The 18,221-nt window shown below is 32.3% G+C and overlaps 1 protein-coding gene across 10 annotated transcripts in view; it reads left to right on the plus strand.

The window, feature by feature from the left end:
* LOC125650529 (uncharacterized) overlaps positions 1 to 18,221 on the plus strand; it is a 71,571-nt gene that overhangs the window by 28,459 nt on the left and 24,891 nt on the right. For 9 of the 10 annotated variants that reach the window (XM_056139225.1, XM_056139227.1, XM_056139224.1 and 6 more), the window contains 2 exons: positions 11,684 to 11,814; positions 16,205 to 16,268. In XM_056139225.1, coding sequence (XP_055995200.1) covers positions 11,684 to 11,814; positions 16,205 to 16,268 — 195 coding nt within the window. Of the gene's footprint in view, positions 1 to 10,302; positions 10,330 to 11,683; positions 11,815 to 16,204; positions 16,269 to 18,221 lie in introns of all 10 variants that reach the window. The other variant, XM_056139222.1, reaches the window with a different exon arrangement.

The raw sequence follows: 18,221 nt of genomic DNA on the forward strand, positions 1-18,221 counted from the left end.
AACTGTGTTGTCATAGCAATACACTACTACAACAATACACAACTACAACAATTACGTCTTGGTTAGCTTTACTATGTGATGCATATTCATACCCCTTTGTTAATGTGGTCATTTGATGTAATTTTTTATCCAATTTTCAATTTCCATTTGCTCAATGGACTTCGCAGTACAGTTTAGATGGCCATTGGAAATTTCGCCAACAAATTAATATGCCATTGAAAAACATATCATATCTATCAGGATGGACGGAACATATCATATATATCAGCACCTTTGAGCGTACATAGTGTATGAAAAGGGTGCTATATAAATATGGTATTATTATTATTATTATCAGGACGGATGGAACTTTTTGGAGCTTTATTGATATTGGATCAAAATATGATGGACTAAAAATACATATTCAGGACTGTTATATTTAAACTGGTCACGTGATTCAGTGTCACATGGTTTTAGCAAATATACCTGCGACATTGAGGTCATCGGTAAATTTTGATAATTCATGGACACATAATAAGGTTGAAATTCAAACTTTAATTCAAGAATGTTTTAAACAACCTCTGTAGTGTATGAAAAATGCTGCAGAATTATACAGATTTCGATTTATAATTGTTTTAAAATCATATTGCATTGCGCATGTTGAATTTCTTACCAGTTAACTGCATTTTTAATTATACCCTATGCAACAAAGTTTTGGAGGGTGCAGTGTTATTGACCCATCCATCAGTCCATTTTTTGTCAGTGCAACTCCTCTGAAACCGCTCAACAGAATTTTGTGAAACTTTGTAGTTTTATAAGGACACACAGGGTAGATGTGCTTATTTCCAGAAAATTCTGATTCAATAATTTTTCTGGGAGTTATGGTGCTTTTGAGCTTAGAATTTTGAGCCCATCTGTCCTGTTCTTGTCAGAACAACTCTTCTGAGACTGCTCAACAGAATTTCGTGAAACTTTGTAGTTAATAAGGAAACACTGTTTGGATGTGCATATTCCCAGGAAATTGTGATTCAATAATATTTTGGGAGTTATGCCCCTTTTAAACTTAGAATTTCGAGCCCATCTACACTCTTCTTGTCAGCACAACTCCTTTGAGACCACTCAACAGAATTTTTTAAAACTTTGTAGTTATATGTAATAAGGACACACTGTTTATATGTTCATATTCCCAGGAAATTCTGATTCAATGATATTTCAGGGAGTTATTGCCCCTTTTGAACTTAGAATTTCGAGCCCATCTGTCCTGTTCTTGCAGTAATGCATAACATTACCATCCATTATGTGAGGCATTGTCAATCAATGCTGGAGCTTAGGGTATGTGAGCTTGCTCACTTTTTCTTTTTACAAAAAGAAAATAATTTGTTTTTTTTTTCATGATTTTCGTCTAATTGCCCATCAGTAATGTGCTTGCTCACCTTTTCTTTCATTTGAAATGCATGTTTATTAAGATTTCAAATAGCTTAGTACTTCTTTGGTTCACGTTAAAAAAACCATAATGATGCATTAAGGGTATGCTCTTGCAATAAACCCACCCATCTGCCCCTTCTCTATAAATAAAGCATTATATAAATGCTTTCCTATGAGAAGAATAGAAATATTTTGATAAATTTCTAAGGTAGGCATTGTTTTCATTGAGAACAGACATCTATAAGATTATTAATTTGACAAATTAATAATCTTATAGATATCTGTAAGCATTTTTAAAGGTGACGGACCTAATTCGTTTCTACAATAGAGATTTTATTCAAATTTTGATATAAGGTAAAGCATGCATTAAAGAGTTAAAATCAATGGAAAAAACAAATGAAAATTATATTTGATTTTCAGCGGGGGCGTTTCAAAAGCTGGCTATGAAGTAGTCGTAATTGCCAAGGAAATATAGGGAAATTTTCAATGTGCAATATAAAAGTTAAAATTAAAAAAAATCTACAGTAGAGTTTTAATCCAAATTAAAGAATGATTTTAAAAAGACAATAAGCTTACTAATTGTAAGTAAAAAAGTATGGGTCATCGGCAATTCTTTTTAAGGGGGGCATGTCAAAGGACGGTTTTTGGCCAGTTTTGAAGGAAAATATCATTAAATAATAAATGGATAGGTTTTCTACTTGTAGTTTCATACTTTTTCTTTATACTAAATAATCATATGGATTAATTAAGAAAAAGTTCACCAATCATATGTAAACACTGAGTCATTGCATAATATTCCAGGGGTGGTGTCAAAATATTTAATGTATGAACTGTCACAAATTCAATAAATCCGATGTAGAGCTCAGTATGCAGCTTAAAAGACAACGGATTTGTATATATTGTATATCTAATGTGCACATTTTGTTTTCATTTTCATAATCTTTAACCTTTCTAAATAAATTTAAAAAGTTCAAATGTTTGAATAAAAACATACATATTTCATATTGATAAGAGATCAAGAACATGACCTATTGGACAGTTCCAAGATAGGATCTAACATGTACTTCAATTGTCATCATCATTTATAAGATTTTTCTGATGAACACTCTCAGAAACAAAATGGACTTTTATTCCCTGAAACATTTTTATAAGTTAAGCTTAAGAGTAGTATAAATTTATTTTGATAAAGGAATTCTGACATTTCTTGTACTTGTATTGAATGTAAATGCATATACATGTTTATGTAATACGTGGTACTGTGACATGTTGGTTGGCAATTGCAATCTCAGACATGAGTAACTAAAGCATTATTTTACCTGAATGTATTTTTCCTTAATCAAAAGATGACGATAAGCCGACTATTTTCGCTAAAATATATTTATCTCTGCCGTGTGATTGGTTCTGTGCGAAGATCTGCGCTAGGGTGATAGTCTTCAAACTATTCAACGGCAGCATCGATTTTCAGCGTAATTCGGCATTGTGACGTCAAATACAAAGCCCAGCGGCATATTCAACATCACAACTATAGCAGCTGTTTCCCAACATTATGACGGGACGATTTGCTTTGTTGTCGGAAGAGGAATTATTCTACTTTGGTATAATAATAAAATATCTATCCAATGAGTAGGGGCGATAGCGTGTTTATTGTCAGCCGAGAGAGAAACTACCCCAGCCCTGCCTCTGTTCTTCGGTTGTTGTTGATTGATACGGTTTTAGTAATTTTTTCTGTGTCGTTTTAATGGATGATCGAAAGATTTCAAAACATAATTCTACTCTTTTCCGCAGTTGGTTGTAAATAGAAATTATCATCGGTTTTTGCGTAATATGCTTCTGGTGCATGCCATAAATCGTTAATTGTTTATAGAGTAATACAATTATATACTGGAATCACTTTGTCCGTCTGTCCATCCGTCTGTCTGTCCGTCCGTTTGTCTGTAGACGCAATTTGTCCGAAGTTTATTTCTAATACCGCTGGACATATTTCATTCAAACTTTATGCACAACTTCTATATATTATGTAGTTGTGCATCTCCTATTTTCATTGAAATATTTTAACAGTTATAGAAGTTACGCACATTTTCTTTCCATTTTGGGGGTTGCGCACTTTGTCCAGAGTTTAATTCTAATACCATTGAACAGATTTGATTCAAACTTTATTCTTATCTTATATATATAATGTAGTTGTGCATCTTCTATTTTCATTGAAATATTTTAACAGTTATGGAAGTTACGGACATTTTCGGGTTTGGCATCCACATACTGTATCTGCAATCTTGTGACTTCTCGGTAAAACATAAAGTGGCTCATGTGTGTTGAATACTTATTTGTCAGATAGTATTTATAATCTCAACTATCCCTGGCAATGGGATTCATAGTAAACTGCCTTTATTGCAGCTACTTAGAGTTGTTATACCATTGGAAAAGATTACAATAATACCAATACTTGAGCTAATGTCATTTATTTACTGACAAAATCAATGACAAAGTAAAGTTGGCATAACATAATGATCTTTAACAAAGTGAATATAAACTAAAGACTAGAAGAGTTGACCAGGGATTTGCAATCATACAGCCTAAAATGTGCCAAATAGTATTCATTGTTTATATTAAGCATATTTTTAATATTTCATATACTGCTGTACTGTAGAATATACACTTCTGCATTCACATTGATTGCCCTGTAGATAATGTGAAAATATCCAATGTGCTTGCATTAAATATTTCCCATCATCTTATATGCCCCGCGGGGGGTATTAGTCCCATTAGGACAGTTCTAGTTACTATTAATAAGAATATTCATGATATAGACTATATTCAGAAGTAAAATTTTAATAACAAAAGAGTCCATATATATATATATATATATATATATATATATATATTACTTCGTTGTGCATACCTATGACAGTTTGATTCATGGCATATGCGAGGGTGGTTGTAAAAACACGGACAATTACGGAATCTCAGAAATTACACATAAAACACGGAAAAATCACGGACAGATTTTTCAAAGTAACGGATTCACAGATACAAAAGTTACGGAAATTCTATAAATCGACTTTATTGAAAATTCATATAAAATATGGATTAAAACAATATATATTATTTCTATAATGAAAGAAATACAGTCTCAAGTTCAGTTCGTAAATATTGCATGTTCATAATGTGATGAAACAATTGCAGCGACGTCACAATGCACGGAGACTGTAAATAGCGATGTGCGCGGCTTTCTGCGCAGAAGTGCAAAATTTCGAATTAGGTCTGTCGTCCTTAAGTCACCTGAGTAAACTCAAGTGAACTATTGCAATTGGTTGTCGTCCGTCATGCGCCGTGCGTTAACAATTGAACATTTTTAACTTCATCTTAATAACTACAATTCCAATTCTTTTCAAATTTGGTATGGAGCATCATTGGGACAAAGGGGACATAAATTGTAAATATCAGGACTCCAGCACCCCTGGGGTCCTAGGGGCGGGGCAAAAACTGCCCAAAATTGACCAATTTTCAAAAATCTTCTTCTCAAGAACCACACACATGTAAGAAAAACTAAATGCATAGTGATATAGAGCAGGAAAACCTTTACCAAAATTGTAAATTTCATGACCCCCGGGGTAGGGGTTCTGACCTCAGGGCAGGGCCAAACTTGTTATATAGTGTTTATGTGTAAAACACTTAAATAACATCTTCTTTAGTGCTATTGATACTAAATTGAAACTAAATGGATAGAGCAGGTAGTCTTTTACCAAAATTGTAAATTTGATGATGATCCCCAGAGTAGGAGTTCTGACCCCAGGGTGGGGCCAAACTTAGTATTTATATGTAAGATTTGCTGATACTGTATAAAATCTAAATGCATACTTAGGAATAGTAGAAAAGGACGTACAAAAAATGGTGAATTTCATAACCCAGGTTTATGCTAGGATGGGTCCAAATTAGTCATATCTTTTGATGTTTTAATGTACATGTATACACCTATTATTTAAAGCCTTTCATCATTGTATGCACTTTTGAGGGCAGTGAAGTTTTAAGAACACATCTTGTTTTATACTGTTGCTGAACATGAGAATTTAGCTTAGATATTCAGAACAGGATTTTTTTTTCTAGATTTCATAGCCCATGGGAGTAGTGATACTTTTTCACTAGTATTCTGGTGACCGATAAGGCCTGTGGGTTTGTTCCATCTAATTGTAGAATATATTTTTCATTAAGAAAAAACAGTTGATCCGCCACCTACTGCAAATGAAATGCGTTAGACTATCATGATGACGTCATGATGACAAGTGCATAATGATGAATTTTCTCAACGTGTCAGATTACATTAACGACAAAAAATGTTTAATGTTGATTTAAGTACAAGTGAGTCCTTTGGAAGGCTTATAGCTATTGAGTAGAAGCTGGGAACATCTGAACTTAGCGGGTTACTTTCTCTTACAGATTTATACTAATTCCAAGAGATTGAGATTTATCACTGATGCGTCTCATAAAGATCTTATAGAACTGTATAGGTTGTGAGACAACTTATCATTAAACTGATCGGGTGACTAAGATGTCGCAAGTATGTGGGTATTATACGAGAGATGTCGGTAAATGTTAAGGATGTCATTTACCTTTGACCATCTGTCCTTTCTGTCATAGGAAACTTATTAATCTAGATGAAACCACTAGCCAGAGGAATATATCAGAAATCATTAATTATATACTGAAATTCATGTGCGGTGGAATCTTATTGTGTTTCTCATTTTGTCACAATACAATAACATAATGCCAGGGGCAGCCTAATAAAAGTTGCCACTGAAATTTATTGAAGACGATATCATTTAGAAACTTCATAGAAGGGGGGGGGGGGGGTGTCAATATATCTTTATTCTGTTTCCTTGTTTAATTAAGACTCACTTGAATTTATTTGTAGCATAATTAAGTGCACATAATGCATTCATATAAGTATCACTCAAGAACTTGTTCTTAAACAACATCTGTATCTGTAAAATTATATTATTTTTATTGATAATTAACTCTTGTTTAGCTGTATTTTTATCATAAAAATAACACTAAGTATCCGATGCCTGTTTCTGGTGTTGCTGATGAGTTTACTCAGCTGTGTAATGGAAGTTTAAATTTATCCAAATTATGTTTGATACGTACCCTAGCCGTGCTTAGAAGTAAATTTTATAGAGATTAATCAACTTTGTGGAACTACCGTCTACAAATAAACACAATTTAATTGTTTATCAATGATACAGCTAGGTATTAATTGTATGGATCTTGCTAGATGGTCTGTCAAGCATCACTTGAGACCCCTAACAAACCAGGAAATTTACACATTGACAGCCTTGGGCAGCTAGCTAGCTAGTCCAGTTTGTCAGTATAGGGTTATCTTATCTTGATCAACAGTGACTATGGTTTATTATTTAGTTTATTTATTTTTGGCGAGAATGTTTACCACAATTGATACTGAATCACTGCATCTTGGAACAACATCTATTCTATATATGTTTGTTAAGAAATGGTTTTGTGCTTTGAAATTCCAACTTCATAAGTATTTTAACTTAACCATGAACTTTATAATGAGGTTCCACTGTAGCTGTATATTCTGACTTGTGTAGGAAGCAACTGAAAATCAATCAAACCAGCCCAAAGGTGCATGTGCATACATGTGAATATGTGTGGTGGGGGGGGGGGGGGGGTGGCAGTAGGATTGGGTTGGGGAATACCTTTTGGCAGACTTTGGGAAAATTTCTAGATCTATTGGCCGCTGAATTTGTAGTTTGATCAGCATAAGATGCATTATAAGTAGAGATTGTGGATGTTGAAAGTGATGATGCCCCACACAGTGGTGTCGTTCTTGTACTTGTCATTTACACAGCAGTGCTTTTGATGTATTCTATGTAAAATCTAAAAATGTGTAGTGTGCATATGTGAATGCCTGTGTCAAAAATACAGAAAAAATGGGTGCAATAGTTTTACTTCACAGTATTTGCTTCATTTTAATTTTAACTCTGCAAAACTTCACCCGAAAATGCATGTTAATAGCTTTATAATAGATATACTACGTAATGATTTTCTTTTTTCAAACAGAATGCAAATCAGATAAGTAGAACTTGCAATCTAAAATGAATACCTGTAGATAGTCTGAGTAACCTTGCTTTTCTGAAACCCAGAAACACTCCAGAGCCGGCCAACAGACCAAATTTGGGTTTACTATGTGCATGCATGGAGTTAGAGGGTGTTAGAGATGGTGGCTTATATACAGTAAAACTCGAATATAGCGAACACGGATATAGCGAAATTACAGCTATAGCAAAGTGAAATCAATTTCCCGGCAAATTCTTTATCTATTCTATATAAAAATCTGTGACTATAGCGAACACGGATATAGCAAAATTACGGCTATAGCAAAGTGAAATCAATTTCCCGGCAAATTCTTTATCTATTCTATATAAAAATCTGTGACTATAGCGAACACAGATATAGCGAAATTACGGAAATTCCTATCCCCCTTGAATTAAAGATGAACGTATAAATCACCTTTTATAATGAATTTGTTTTTTTATTTGTTTGTTGTTTTTTATCATTTTAAACTCGTAATTGTTAACAATCGCTTTCCATTGCCATAAAGGATCCACATGCACTTATTACGAAATTTCCGTTTGTATTTTTAAAAAAAAGAGGTTTTTAACGCAAAACAATACTTACACATACGTGTTGGTATTGTTTACTATTTTTGTTAATTGAATTTGAAGTCACAACTGCAATAGACTGTTTACAATGTATATATTGCACATAATTTTGTTGACATTTTTCTTTCAACATATTCTTGCATATGGCCTAATTTCTCTCAGAGACAATACAAACACAAATATATCGATTGCTGCTTTCTTATACAACTGATATACATGTAGAACAAATCAGTTTTATAAGAATTCGTTATATTTTAATTATGAATTCGCTATAAACGTATAGTGAATTACGCTTATAGGGAATTTTTATAAAATGTCTGCAGAAATTCGCTATATATCAGAGTTTTACTATATATAGCCTTTGATTGCCTGAGGATGTAATCACTTTTCATTAATTAACAAACAGAAAACTTTTGAAGACTTCTATAGAACAGATGATGGAACCTGATACAAAGTACAAATTATATTTCTTTATGTTTAATATGTAATTAAATTCTTCCCAATGATTACTGGTTTCGAAGCCATTATATGTTGAGATGAAACATATGATCGAATCACTCAAACTTCATTATTTCAAAGTTCTAGATTTCTTGAAGTCCGGTCCTGTTTCCCATTTTCCCCTATCATACTAAGCAAATTTACTTCTGATTTTTCAAGCTTCCATTCTCTTGAAACATTGATTTCTAAAAGTAAAATATGTATCCTATTATGCGTATTCCTATGGCATGCTATATTTATATTTATTCCTCTATAAAGATATCATAAAATTTATGAGATATCTTCTATTTTTAATCAGATATCTGATACATTTTGTAAGATAATTCATATAATTTACAGCTTATAAGATATCATAAAATATATAAGATATGTATAAGATGTCTCATAAACTTTATAAGATATCTTGTATATTTAAACAGGATATCTTATAAAGTTTATGAGATATCTTATAAAAATAGAAGATATCTTATAAAGTTATTTATATGTTTTATAAGATATTTTATAAACTTTATGAAATATCTAATATATTTTGTAAGATATCTCAAATTGATTTTTATAAGAAATCTCATTAACTTTATGACATATCTTATATTACATACAAAATATCTAATAAGTTTTATAAGATATCTTATAAAAGTAAATTCATATGATACTTGATAAAGTTTATAAGATATCCCATATAAAATATCTTATAAAGTTTATGAGATATCTTATAAAACATAAGATATCTTTTATGTTTTATAGGATATTTTATAAAATATATGAGATATCTCATAAACTTTGTTTTATAAGATATCTTATAAAAGTGATAAGATATCTTATAGAATTTCTGAGATATCTATGTCAAAACTTTTAATGAGATATCTTATAAAGTTTGTGAGATATCTTATAAAGTTTAAGTGATATCTTTTAAAATTTGTGATATCTTATATACTATATATATAAGATATCTCATTATTTAATGAGATATGTTATAAAGAAAAAATATGAGATATCTCATATCTTTTATAAGATATTTTATAAAATATATAAGATATCTCATAAACTTTAGAAGATATCTGATAGCTTTTATTAGATATCTTATAAAATTTATGAGATATCTTTATTAATAAATGTAAAAATGGCATGCCACATATTCCTTCATATTTCTCTTTTGATAACTCAAAGTACTAGCTGTTAACCAGAAAGGTCAATCTGATTAAAACCAGATCTTCAATCCGCTCCTCTATTCTCCATGTCGCGTTCAACGCGACATGGAGAATAGAGGAGCGGATTGAAGATCTGGTTTTAATCAGATTGCCAGAAAGGTATGTTGTATTATGATGTGTAGATGCATGCTGTTAAGATAAAAGTTATTGTGTGATAATAAAATTTTATTTGCTGGCATGTCGGTTTTCTGATATTTTAAAACTAGAAATCTCAATCTCTCAAACTTTTTCTATGCGGTCTTGTGGACTTTGAGTTTTCAGGATGTCATCTACGTGCATATTTACATGTAATATCATTATTGTTCAATTTAGGAGATATCTCTGTATATATATTTCATAGATGTGTAATTCACCTCCATATAATGTACATTGCACAACATTCTTTTCTGTAGAGCATCTGTTATATAATCTGATATTATCATATTTATCTCCTCCATCATACTTAACACAAACAGGAAACAAACAAGATAATCAACTGCTGTTTTCTGATGTTTCTTTTTTTTCAATTTCCATAGCGACACTAAACAATCGTAAACGATATGGTATGGACTTTTAAGGTTGATTTGCTTTCTATAAATTTGAATTGGAGCCTAACTCAGCCCTGTCTAACATGTAGCCTCAGTTTTGAGCGGTGTTATGCTTCTGCCTTCGAAATGTCACAAATCGTGGAGATTAGGACTCTTTCTTCTGACTAATCTCCGCATCATTTCTTGAGATCCAGGGGGATAGATTCGCAGGCTGCTGTCAGCTTTCTCCGGTTATTGTGGTGGATTTAGAGGGTTGTAAACTGAAGTATTGAATGGGAGAACATAAAGATCAGAAACAAGTGGAAAATAATTCTCTGGGTCAACAGTAGATAGTATTGCTTCAGTAGCATATGAAAAGAAAGACAATTGTGTGCATGCACTAGAAGTGTACCAAGTGATTGAGCAACACGTACACAAAGAATGTTAAAAAGGAAATATCCTATAGATATATATATATATATATATAAAATGGCAGTAGCTTCTGATTATTATAATAATCCTAACAGTATTATGTCATATCGTTTGAAAATAAGCATCGGGTATACATATACATACATAATGCTTGTATAAATCAGTTAGGCCAATTCAACTTAATTAGTAGATTATCATCCAGGGTCAGCAAAAAGTATGGGGCGGGTGGGAGGATTTTATTTTTTAATTTTTATTTTCTGAGAAAAATATTAAAGACAAACGATTTCCCCCCCCCCAACAGATCCGTATCATTTAATGGCAGATGGATATCAATCTATGCTATTTTCATACACTACATGTAATTCCAGGTTAATCTTTAATTTAAGTATATAACAGAAATATACCTAACTTATTTAAGATTTACCTCTGTAAGAACACGAGAAATTAAGAAAACCATATAAATCTATTTTCTTCATGTGACTTTTCACGTTCCTATACCGGAAATGTAAACAAGAAGTGTAAATACCAGAGTAGGACATGAAAATATTCCGGAAATCGCAAGTTTCGCAAAATAAAAAAAATTCGGGGCAGGCCAATTTTTGAGGGGCGGGTGGGGATGATAATCTATCAATTAAGTTGAATTGGCCTTACATAGGAATTTTATTATGATATTGAGAATTAGTTTCAATTTGATAACTTATATTCTAGCTGCTGTTGATTTTAGACACTGAAATGGTTGAACTTCGGTATCTCGAACACCAATAAATATCTCGTATACCATGGATATGATATGTCAAAGTGATTCGGAAGTCCCAACCACTTTTTCTTTTAAGTAATTTACCCATGATATCTCGAATCCTCGGATATTTCTAAGTTTTTTAACCTTCCCATTGAGTTCGGGATAATGAGGTTTGACTGTACATGTATTTTTTTTCCTGATGGTATTTGAACCTTGCAGGTCAGCTTTCCTCAGTGCCAGCGACGTCACGGATGGCTGCACTTCCTGGAGCAGGTGCCTTGACACGATCTTTGAAATCACGATCTGCAGCATGGAGCGAAAGTGACTTCAAACTTCACGGCAAACTTCATGTAAGTTTGATGTTAAGACACTGGTTTTGTATTAGCTGCTTACGTATTGGTAGTGTAATATTGGTAGTGTAAATGTGTTTACTATTTAAGTTTCCTTGTTATATGTAGTAGCTTTTGTATTCATAGATTTTAAATCGAGAAATTAAATCTTTTCATCTTTTCATGTCTAATTTCTTAGGGGTACATATTTGGAGCTAGCTAATTTTTGTTACTTGTAACCTTAATTAGGAGGGAAATAGGACTCAAATTTTCTCAATCTCCACATTGAGGGAATAGAAAAAGGGCCTTACAAACCTGGCCCATTGCACATCTGGATAATGATCTAGAATTATATGGAGGACTGTTTTACTGTTATCACCTAATTACTGATATTAAAAACAATAATTGATTTCAATAGGTCATATATATATAATTTGAATAATGAATTGTCTTTCAAAGTTTTCATATACAATGTATATGTAAGATCTTTTGAAATGGGAGTATGATTAAGGTGTTATTTTCAAAATGATAAGCTACATGTATTTACAATACTGTGGTTTTTTGCAGAAGAGAATTTTAACCAATATATTATATTTTTTGTGATTGTATTGCGATACACAAGTAAATCAACCTCATTCTAAAGTGGTGGTATTTCTATCAATTTGACATTATTGACAATTTTATTGATAGAGGTTCTATGCGCTAACCTTTCTGCACTATCATGCAGTTTGTAACATCGACAATGCATATGGGTCCTCTCTCTTACAGCTTTTCTTACATGTGCTCTGCAACTCCATAAAACTGGCGTGAGTGAAATATTGTAATACAGAAAATTTACTGCATGCATGCTGCATTTTAAAAATGTAATTATTTACTTTTCCTGATTCACCTGTTGGAATGAGTTGTTGTCCTTGAACAGGTTTCCTTGTCTCTATTTGTAGGTCACTATATTTTTAACTGGTTATATAGGTGTATATGTAATATTGGGTTTTTGTGTGATGTAATAGGGAATATCTGCCATTTTTGTACAAATTTAGGGATGTTGATTTGCCAGTATTTTTCAAGACTATTACAATTTTCACTATAGAAATACTCAGTAATGGGTAGATTCACTCAGCATTTACTTGCCAAGTCTCATTCTATTTATTGTTGATATTCAGATGTATTTGGAATGTATATATGATATATTTGGTTAGAACAGCAGGCCATAGGGAGCAAATTAGGGGCCAAACAAGGGGAGCAGGGGCAAATCATAAAATCATACTGTTCGACAGACTTCCATTGATTGTCTGTAAGAATAAAAAAAAGAAGAAAGAATTTATCTAATAAAAAAAAGGAGGGGGGGGGGGCAGCCCCTTCTAATGAAACTTTCAGTTTGTATGAAATTTGTGCCTAATATGTGCCTTTAAAATATTATTGCTTGTTATGAATATAAACACGGAGAGGATTTACTGATGGTTACCATCTTGGACATGCAAACATGTTGTATCAGATTTTGCATTGATTGGCCTTCAGTCCACTTATCTCCAGCGTTAAGCCAGAAGACAGTCAACAACAGGCAGTGCCATAAGGTCTTTGGCCAAAGTAAATGGTGTAAACATTTTATTTCAAACTGACAGCTGTTTTATTAGTAGTTTTATTGCCTTCTCCACCTTTTCATGACTTCCTGTTTTTACAGGATAAAATTGTACTCCACAATATTTTACTCAATGCATATTGATTTTGCAGATTCATTTCCTTTGAAGAAAACTATTTTGAATGTCTTTGTTGACCATTGGAAAAATTGTCCAAGTTAATTATTATATGTAAAGAGACAAAAAGAAAATTGTGTAGAAACATTTTCTTTAAACTAAACTGTATTAATTTTACCATGCAAGGCTGAATATTAAATACATTTCCAATGTGTTTGCCTTTCATATCTTTACAAATACATGTAGTAATGATAGCCATTTCCTCATGAATATGATGCAGTGGTAAACAAAGTGCATATGAATCTTATATAGTTTATCCATTCTAATGACCGGGAATTCTGACAGGGGTGAAAGTAGAATGTAAATGTAAGAAATAAGTTCAAAACAATATTTTCTGAGAATCTGTTGATTTTAGATTTAAAAAAAAAAAGTGTTTTAAATTGGCACAGACTGCATGTTTATAGGCTCACGACAGCAGCCATAAAGGAATGCTGGGGGGGGTTACCAAGATTTATCTGTCTGTTGCACATAGTTTCCTTGTTTAATGCACACTCCAAATGAATAGGAATATATAAAAGGAATATTAAAAAAATTCTCTGAAGGACCACAAGGGTAGATTGTCAAATTAAGATGGAAGTACCTTCATGTATTATATAACTATAGTTCTCCAACCATGATGCTGGTCGGCCGGGGTGGAGCCAATGGCTTTATTATATGCATGTATAAGCAAGGTGACCCGGTGAGAGTTGTGGCTAGGGTCTCTTATATGTTAATTTCTCTATTTAGAATATGCTATGATATGCTGAATAAACTTTAGTCGATAATTAAAGTATGTCTTTATGAAAAGGTATATATGCATGCTCAAAAATGGGTAATTTAGATAATTTCTATGCATTTTCATTTACAATTAAACTTAATTGTTGATATATGAGTGAAGAAGACTCTTATTCCATAGTTTTACCACGTACTTATACACTTTAAATTCAAATTAATGCAAATTGTAATGATTTCAGTTAAAACAAACATACACACCATGCATTGTCTTCTGAATAACAATTTGAGGTTTTTTTGTTGTTGTAAAAGTATTATTATTCTAGACCGAATCTTTTGTAAATTAATTCAATAATTAAGTACTAGTAATGTCAGCGATCTTTTGAAATTCGGAAAAGTTTTGAGTGCTGTTATACTATTTTAAAAGAAAAAGTCACCTTGATGTTTAATGTTTACTTTGTGCATTCTCTCTCTCTCTCTCTCTCTTAATTACCTGTTATTATCATTCTACTTAATTGTTTCTCTGATGGGTCAGTTGTCGCAAAGAAATAAAAGAATCTGAATCTGATCAATACATTGAAAATACAGTTTGTTTTAAGGAGGTACTCTATATCGTCATAATGACTGACTTCGATACCTTTAAAACATGGATGAAAATATGAATATCAGCAATATTTGTCTATTCATTAAAAAAATTATCACTTAGCTGAGTAGCTCAGTAGGTTAGCACGTCGACTGCTGAATTGTAGATCACGGGTTCGAGTCCAGCAGGGGTTTTAAATTTTTTTCAGTTTGCTTTCTTCTAAAACTGCATTTTTGGACAAAATAATAAATTTGAAAGTTTTCAATTTCATAGTATTGTTGTACATATCCTCCACTTTTCATCTATATCAAATTTCTCTGGTGTAGCATACCTCCTTAAAGACCACATTTGTATCTGATGAAGTTTGATTATTTGAATGTTGTATAAAAACAATACAAATGGATTTATAGAGTTGGAGTCTATAGGTGAATGTTTTCATTCCAAGAAATGATCAAAACCCAGGTTTTTCTTTATTTTTGCCATAAAATGTTTGTTTTTAAAAAAAAAAAAAAAACATAATTATTGTAGGTAAAAATTGACAGTATTTTTTATATGCATTTGTAATTTTCATATGTATCTTTGCAACTCTTAAATTCTGTTATTGATTTTTTTTGTTTGAAGCAATTATAAGACATTCCCCTCGCTTGAATCCCCCATGCTCTTTCCTTTTTGTAGAAAGTTCAAGTACAAGATTTTCAAGTGAATGAAATACAGTTTAATTTTTGAACCTTCTTGCTTAGAGACTGGGGAATTGCCTCTTTGCTTGTACCTAGGCTTAACGATTAGTATTTATGATCTGCATTGCATGTACATGATTTTTTTCGCTTTTCAAATGATGTTTCATTCTTTATTTGCCAAGTGGGATTGGTAGTTGGCATTTTATTTATGAAAGGGATGGAGAATCTAGAAAATGCTAGACATTGTAATGATTTATAATGAATGGGCTTAACAAATGCACTTTTACTCTGATTATATCATGGTTATGATATAGGGGGGGGGGGGGGGGGTATGTGGTTGGAGAATAGAATATGTTTCCAAACAAAGTTCAATGTTTTGCATGGTAAACTTTTGTTTTGAAAAATATTCTTGCATGCATCTTAGTTTTTGTGCACAAGGTCATATATTGCATTAATACATGCAACACTTTTGACCCTTGGTTTGCATATTAATTGGTAATTGAAAGTTTGAAAATTTGTGTGAGAGTATATATGTATGTAAAATTTAGATTATAAATAAAATAAAAATATTAGATATTTTTTCACATTGGGTGGAATTCTTTCTGAAGTAAAGTAACAAACATGAGAATAGTATGTTATCTTTTGTAAATGGTATCCACAAATGTGACTTGTGTGTACTGCTATTGTAGGGAACACCTAGAGAAGTCCTGCCTAGACCGGATGAGATCGGTGTTATGGAGTCTGTTGTTAAAGGTAGGTGTTCAGTGAATAAGTCTCGGCTAACTGGATTCCGTGTTGTTAAAGGTAGGTGTTCAGTGAATAAAGTCTCGGCTAGCTGGATTCCGTGTTGTTAAAGATAGGTGCTCAGTGAATAAAGTCTCGGCTAGCTGGATTCCATGTTGTTAAAGGTAGGTGCTCAGTGAATAAAGTCTCGGCTAGCTGGATTCCATGTTGTTAAAGGTAGGTGTTCAGTGAATAAAGTCTCGGCTAGCCGGATTCCGTGTTGTTAAAGGTAGGTGTTCAGTGAATAAAATCTTGGCTAGCTGGATTCTGTGTTGTTAAAGGTAGGTGTTCAGTGAATAAAGTCTCGGCTAGCTGGATTCCATGTTGTTAAAGGTAGGTGCTCAGTGAATAAAGTCTCCGAGAGCTGGATTCAGTGTTGTTTAAGGTACATGTAGGTGCAGTAAATAAAGTCTCAGCTAGCTAGATTCAGTGGTCAGAGGTTGTCTCTCTAAAGAGTAGTGTAACAGTCATGAAATGGAGCACTAGCAGTATAATGTCTGACAATGAATAACTGGTTATAATAATTTTAGAATTTAGCAAAATACATGATTGATATTTGCATGTTATCAAGCGGCATGCCAACCATTCTGCAAAGTTCATTGTTATGGTTACCATCAACAATAAGCTGGTTACAACAGGCTGTTACGGGCCTATTTACACCAATGTTTGCTACCGTAACTTACCGTCTATATTGGTTATAGTGTTACTGTGATAATAAGAGTTGGATGAATTAGTTTTGCAACTGAATCCAGAATAACAATATATGTGGACTGAGAGCAAGATTGACATGTTTTCAGGTGTACACAACGTCATTTGGACGTGTTTATAGGAGTATGTGTTGTCATTCGGACATCTTTTGTAAGATCTAGACACTATGATAACCCGTGCATGCACAGGTGGATGCATGAATATATATCATTGTAGATTTGGAAGTAAAAATCAGACATTGGAGTTTTGAGGTAGCTCATTACACAGTGAAATTTGGACTTTAGAGTATCTTATTTGCAAACTAAGTACCTTTTTTATCATTCCAACATAAAATTAAAAAAAAATCATATAATTTAAAATACTTGAGAGCTTGTATCGCTCTTTCGATGGTGAAATCATGCTTCACAAGAGATGTTTTAATGAGCCTTTAGATAAAAATTTAGAGTTACATTGTATGAGCTAGCTACCTTAATTGAATAAAAGGAGAAAGTACATGTATTATTATTAATTACATGGGAGTTTATCGTAATTGTTATTTGTTTGAAAGTGAAAGTTGTATACTGAATAATGCATGAGTGTGATGTCTCCATATAAGTGAATTTTATTAAGCTATCCTTTCAAATTAAGCTGTGTTGAACTATAATGTAGCAGGAAGTTGATTAATAGGTGAATAGAAATTAGGTTCGATGATGGGGTGTTTATTCAGCAACTACATTATATAAATTTAAGCCCTATATGTAGAAATCATAAAATACAATATTACTATTACTAAATAATTGATAAACATTTATAGACTTCAAGGGAAATAACTCTGTTGTACACATTAAAGTACTGCATGTAACATTGAATACGCAAATGCATCTCCCAATCTATGAATAAAATCTTTACTGTAACATTATGCTTATTATAAGATTAAACATTCTTTTTGAAGAATTTATCGATGTATAAACTCCGGACATTTTACTCACAAACTGAATAAAAGTGCAAAGCACTTTTGTGTTAAGTTTGTGAGTAATATGTCCAGAGTTTACACATCGATAAATTCTTTGAAAAGAATGTTTGATTCTTATAATTCCAATTCATTCACTGCATTAACAATTTCAAGAATTTGAATAGGTTCCCTGCACTATGTTATTTGTTTTCAGGTGCATATGAATATATCGCATTTTCGGATTTATTGATGTGTAAACTCTCGTTCAGCTTCATTTTTGTCCA

This window comes from Ostrea edulis, chromosome 5, assembly GCF_947568905.1.
Source record: "Ostrea edulis chromosome 5, xbOstEdul1.1, whole genome shotgun sequence".
In the NCBI taxonomy this organism is placed as follows: Eukaryota; Metazoa; Mollusca; class Bivalvia; order Ostreida; family Ostreidae; genus Ostrea; species Ostrea edulis.